This window comes from Mizuhopecten yessoensis, unplaced genomic scaffold (genome assembly GCF_002113885.1).
Source record: "Mizuhopecten yessoensis strain PY_sf001 unplaced genomic scaffold, ASM211388v2 scaffold11101, whole genome shotgun sequence".
NCBI lineage: Eukaryota > Metazoa > Mollusca > Bivalvia > Pectinida > Pectinidae > Mizuhopecten > Mizuhopecten yessoensis.
The window spans coordinates 2,641,415-2,648,123 of NW_018408880.1; the positions used below are offsets into that span (position 1 = coordinate 2,641,415).

At 34.0% G+C, this 6,709-nt stretch overlaps 1 protein-coding gene across 1 annotated transcript in view; it reads right to left on the bottom strand.

Moving 5' to 3' along the window:
* Nucleotides 1–392: 392 nt before the first annotated feature.
* The window catches only part of LOC110465804 (transcription factor E2F3-like), a 10,287-nt gene continuing 3,970 nt past the window's right edge, over nt 393–6,709 (bottom strand). The window contains exons 5-8 of the mRNA XM_021521899.1: nt 6,038–6,111; nt 5,365–5,464; nt 4,504–4,808; nt 393–4,021 (exon numbers count right to left, since the gene is read on the bottom strand). Coding sequence (XP_021377574.1) covers nt 3,798–4,021; nt 4,504–4,808; nt 5,365–5,464; nt 6,038–6,111 — 703 coding nt within the window. The 3' untranslated portion in view covers nt 393–3,797. The remainder of the gene's footprint in view (nt 4,022–4,503; nt 4,809–5,364; nt 5,465–6,037; nt 6,112–6,709) is intronic.

The window sequence follows — 6,709 nt, forward strand, 5'->3', positions numbered from 1 at the left end:
AGTAACCTTAATCATTGAGCGAAGTATCGCTTATTGTTCCTAAATTCTGGAATTGAATCATGTTTGATTGTAATGAGCCACTAAATCAACTGTTTTGTTAATAATCTATTCTGATACACTGTACAGATAATCTAATTACGCTATTTCGTCAACATCAACATATTATAAATCTGTAGATAAGTAATCTGTGTTATAATTATAGTACTAATGAAATATACATTTTCATATACGCTTGTACACATATGTAGCACTATTATTAAATTTTACATAAAATCTACAGTTGTAAATATATATAATAAAGACTTCCTTTTTTACATTTTCTCCCCCCCCCTTTTTTTTTGTACTTCAGACAATTTTTTTTGCATTATTGAACAAAAAATTAATTTGTTGTAAATAAAATCTCAAACACACTCTTTACTTTTTCTGATATTTTTAATGAATTTTGATCAATTTCTTCAATATTTGGACCGTCTATATTTACCTTTAAAGATCATTATTCCAGTACCTTCAATCAAGATGACATTTTTTTACCGATCAAAAAGGAATTACAATCTTTATCGTCACCCCTTTATTTCAAATGGATGTCTACTCAGAAAGGAATAGCTTCTAAATCTTTTAAATCATCCGACTTTATCTCTCTACTATTTGTTTTGAAAATGACAGTTCAAAGATGTACTTTTGAAAATCATCAAAATAAAATGGTTCATCTTCTCTGGGTTTTTTTACACTTTGAAGTTAGGGATGCATCATCAATCAGAACTTCATATTAAATTCATCAAACATCAATGCCTGTTGTGAAATGCAACAGGTTGTATAACCATACTTGACCCAATCCATAAAAATCCTGTTAATTTGTGTAAATAAATATATATATTCTTTGTAATTTTATAGATTAGGTTTTTTTTTGCATTGCACTAGTTCAGGTTAAGAAACCAATAAATTACAATTAAAATCCAATCTCATACTACACTCCTAATTAACAACAAATTAACGTAGTTAATTAACGTCCCAATCAAACTGACAGTTTGGTGCATAGTAGAAGAAGTGGATCCAGTTATTAAAAGTGTCATCAGATTTTTAACTCATATTCCATATAAAATTGAGGCAAAAGACCGGACACAAAAAAATAGGATATATCTATATGTTGCTGGGTTTGATGAACTTGAGTATTGTAAACAAGTACAACTTGTAAGTTCACATGTACTACCAAACTACTATATGGGATAAAAGCACCTGGTATGTCCACAAATATTTCTGGAATCAAATATAACATTTGCCAGCTAAAAACCCAATTTTAAAATAAGCTTGCAAGAAAATTTGAATGCGTCCACAACATTCTGAGATGAACTATTTTCCTTTCAAGTCAATCAACCTTGATGGAAAGGGTAATACTTGCATTCAAATTACGGATTTTGTCTCTCCCGATATTCCCATTTTTTTTGAGACGGTCACTGGCCTGGTGACACTTCCAACAACTGGATAAAACCTGAATTAATCACACAGGCCGACAGATTTATTAATTAATACAACATAATTCTGAGGTTTTGCTAATAGGGATCATAAATTATACACAACATTTAACAAATATGGACTCTCAAGCAACAAAAAACAAAGGGTTAAAAAAAGAAATAATAATAATGTGTCCCAAAATACAAGTACGATGTCTAGACAGTCTGGCCTCTTAAAAGGTGCAACAACATCTTGGCAGTTCTTTTCTTCTTTACAAGGATATTTCATGTAAACCAGTTTTTGGATTTTCACCTGTTCAGCAACAGGTTCTTCAAAGCATCACACAGAAATGTATTAATGATGAGGAAAATTACGACCTGCTGAAGTTGGCTTTCGTTGTAGTGGACTGTCTGGACACGTCTGGTGTACGGTACTGTATGCTCGGGACGAACAACAATACACTGGGACATCAAACCACACATAATAATCCACACCACAAAAAAGGTCTGCATGCATATCAAACCCATTTACTTTCCCATCACAACCCTAAAGTCCAACAATCCTACAAGGGCTGTTTTCTTACCCAATACACCACCTCAATCAAATATTGTTTTCATAAATGACTGCAACATTAAAACCAACATCTCTTCAGACTTGCTTACAATGTTTTCATCGTGTAAGCCTCCAGCCAACGTTCATGAAAGATATCGATACATCTTATATTGTGCCTGCCATTATCAATCTGTGTGTCTATTATATATCTCTAATGAATAATCGTATTATCAATAAATAAAACAGTACAAGTCAGGATTATAAAAAACAAACCTGTATATAAGTTAACAATTAATATGTTAATTTGCCCTCCAAATCATATCAAAGTAAGAAAATCATTAGTTTAACAAACAAATAATTACAATATTCAAATACCCACATATATGTATGTATTATGCAGGTTAATATTTCATGAAAATGTAATGATATATGAAAAACCTAAATCTCCACCCCTTCTTTTCTATTGTAATTTCCATTTCGTGACTATTTAATAGAAATAATTAGATTAGAAAGTTTTAACGAAGATATTGCTACCTTATGTTTGAACCTCTGCCTAATTGCTCACAATTACTTTGCGATTAACAGAAACTTTGTCGACATCTTAATTACAACATCCTGTAATATCCAACATTATTATCTTGCTGTCTTTCTTAACGTTTTTAAGTATTTTTATACTCGACTCTAGCAAAGGTATTTCCTGACCAAATTAGCCATTCCTTCTTAATGTCAGTATAGAATAATAAATTCCAATCAATACCCCCCCCCCCCATTTATGTTCAGTCAATGACTTTTTGTTTTAAAAACTCTACATGCACGTACAAGATTCCCTATAAAAACATGCATTGCTGGACTTCACGATTCAGCACTAAAATTATCCACAATAGAACCAGCTTTAAAAAGAAACAGCATTGAAGGCAAATGTAAAGCATATAACTTAAAGTCTGTCCAGCATAAACAAAAATAAAACAAAAGCATTCAGGACAATCAACAGAGATGGACCTGTTTCAGGAACAGTCCGACATTCACTCATTCGCACACTATAATTACATTCACTTCAAATGTAAAATCTGGCAGATTTCTCGCCACAGTATTTTTCTAAACCTGCAGTATGATGTAGATTAATTGGTCCCCAAGTATTAATTACTGGTCAATGACAAGTGCAGTCTACTGTACTACAGTACAAGACATTGCAAACAAAAATCAAAACTACACAGGTTTCTACATGTAAGGGTAACGGATACATGTATCAACCTGCCAATCAGAAATAGTCCCACTTTACTGCTTCTTTACCTCATCTCAATTTTACTGTTTCTACTGAAAATAGAGAAATCATTTACCTTACTTAACCTATTCGAAATATTCAAAAACCTATTTTAGGCAAAAAGAAATTTTAATTCAATAATGAAGTTAGCATCTATAAATGGTATGATTTACAAATATTTATATTGCTTTGTTTATTTCCTTCTGCATATTCTGATGAAAGCAACGAATTATTATTTGTGCACTTTTTTAGCTTAAAATTTTGGTTCTACAAACAAATATTCTAAGTTGTGACGGAAATACTGTTTAAAGCTCTTCAAATTTTCCGAGAAATTAAATTTCAAACTATTTTCTGCAGTCAGATTGTTTGAGGAGAACATTAGGAAATGGCAATACTTGGAACAAGTACTATAATCTTGCTCTAGCAGTTGTAGGAAATATGAAACAATTTAAAGTGGACCTAATTAAGAAGGGCATAGAAAACCCTGAATTGAGACTAAAACCTTCCGCACAACATTAACGACAACAAAAATAAATCACACTACAGGTATGTCAAAGTCATAGGCGTCAAACAGATCTGAGATGCCCTCTCCTCCATTGAGACTAAAAATGTATTCGTCCATGTCTAGAGGAGGTTCCAGAGCCATGAACGGAGCGTCTATTTCTTGGTCCTCAGTTTGTTGTAAAAGATTTTTGACCGAATCAGGAGAAATGTCTTGATATTCCAGTAACGCATTCTTGACACCTGAACCTTGATTACCTGGAGAGAAATTGAAAATAAAATAAAATAAAAAACACCAAGAACATCAATTTAATTAATGTTCAAGACAGATTAAAGCATAAGACATTTTGAAGCGAATCTCCCAAAGTAATTCTTAATTACCACAACATAAAATCTGAACTCTGCATGTTAGGATCATATACCACCATCAAAAGCTGTCCCAAGACCACTGGAGAGGTCTTTATGCCATCCAACAGTCCTAGGCAAAATCTAAGTTTCAATTTCAGCCTAAGACCAAACAAAATATATTTGGGGTTTCTGGTAGCCCTACCTACTCATCTTTTTGTGCCTATCCTAAAGGCTAAACATTTTAAGGCAATTTATTCGAACATGTTAGGTACAGGAAACCTATTTTATGTCCAGCCTAAATTGAGTGAAAGAGCATGTTTAATGTGTACTTGTAAATATGCACTTCTAGAATTTAATTCCTTGCTTAATTTAGACATAAAGTAGTTACATACCTTTAAAACTATCACACGAGGCAGAGTCTTCGGACGTTGTAAAGCTTGACCGACTGGACTCCTCCCCACAACTGGAGCTTGCACTACCTATACTCGACGAGCTTGTGTCCGCCACACTCTCCACTGTATCCTCAGGACATAGATATACTTCAATAGGACCTTTGGAACTCTTCAACCAGATTTGGATGTTTTGGTCTGGGTCGGGCACTTCCAGTCTCGTCTCTGGCGGAGCTTTTATTGCGATCACCGTTTGTTCATCTAGCGTGTCTATGTTGCGAATGTCCTGATAAGTTACATAAGCTAATGTAATCTGGTTAAGGAAGATTTGCTTTCTGATCTCTTTTAAAGTCAAATATGAACAATTTAAAATCAAAATTAACATTGAAAGTAAAATATCATCCAACTTTCATTAAAGTACTTGTTCAGTTTATTCTGCCGGGGTAGATCAAAATCCAGTGTGTTGTTAACATCAAACAAAACATTTCCAATATTTAAAAAATAGTTGGAAACAAATATTTAGTAAACTCCTGATACCCTATCAAATCTTTTTAAAAATATAGCAGGGAATGTTGCAAAAATGTTTGTGTCCGTGAAATGCTGCTCATTGCAATTTACCATGTTTTAATCCTGGGCTATGATGTGGATTTTGAAGGACTTGATGTCCAATTAACTGCCTTTCGATCTTATGATTGAAGATTTTCTTTAGTTCAATGATGTTTTTGATGTGCCCTTTCAAGAAAAGCAACTGGCCCAATTTCCTTATTCCGTTGTAAAATAAACATGCTCACTGCAAAATCACCAGACCAGGACAAGCTGGTTCAATAATCTTGTTTGAGGTATTGAAGACCAGAAAAAGGATATTTTTTGTTATCTGCCTCCTCTGTCATGCTTTTGAGTTGCTTTGTACAGCTCACTATGAGATCGTCCAGCATGTTTTCCTTCGCCTCCAAGTCTGCTACATCTGACAAAAAAGATGTGTTGCAATTAATGTACCAGTCAAATTCATCCTTCCTATTGGTATAATGTCATCAAAGTCTCCTAAATCAACAGTTCATTTTTTTTTTAAATGTCTACAAATTAAAATCCATCATCAATCTCTTAAAAAGTTCATTTTTTATCTTTAATGAGAAAACGTAAAACAGATATGACCTTGGTGTTGACCTTCGAACCCTGAATTCAGCAACATTCAAGAAATTAGCAATCTCAAACTTGACCTTTCATCATAATCCATTACGAAATGAAGTTGGAAGAGCGATGACGCCGAATTGCAATGGTATTGACAGGGGCATAAAAACTGTCAATGTCAAAGGTGTTATCTACAGTAACATGTTGGTAACTAACTTGATATAGTAACTAACACCCTGGCAACAGTCTACACAAGTTTGTAATGGACTAGTGGTTATGGGAGAAATGCAGATTGTGCACCATTATCAAGCACCTTGTAAAGCCAAATTTCTTTCTCTTCAATTTGGCAAAAAAAAACAACTCCATTATTACATGCCAGGATTAGGAAAATGTTTCCCCTTTCAAGTACCTGAATGTAGATCTACAATTTCTGTGGAAAGTGCTGGACAGTCTGGATTGGCTGCTATAGAGTTGGTACATCCTCTGAAAGACGAACAAAAGTTTAATGTAAACTGCATCAATACAATACCAGGGGTTTTGCCAGCTATTTTGGAAAAGGGCCCCTGAGCAGGAGCAGTTACCTCCCACATTGATACCATGTGCACACTTCCATCTAGGCCAACAAGACTGATTACAAGTTGATACTTGATATAACTTCTTTTTATAATTGTTGAAAGATTGAGTAGTTTCTAGTTTAATATTTCCCAATCTCTAATGCTTTAACCAACAAGTTTTTCCTGAGTACGGAACTAGGATCCAAACTTTTCCCTTACCTCTTGATGTCATCAAATACAACTAAGTAAAGATTGTTGCATCTGGTTCTAGGACCAGTGGTAAATCTACATACGTTCCCCAAGTCCTATACACTTAGAATTTCTGGTAATACTGAAATTCAACGCTGTGGGACCCATAGCTTTTAGCAATACAGTTGAAAAGGACCCATGAAAATAAATTGTTGATTGATCACGGACTGACAACTCAGGGTTCTCCCCAGAATTTTTTTAAGCTGATATGTTTCATTTGCAACGAACATTCAAGACGGACACGCTAATATAATACCTTATCAAACCTAAAAGGGGGG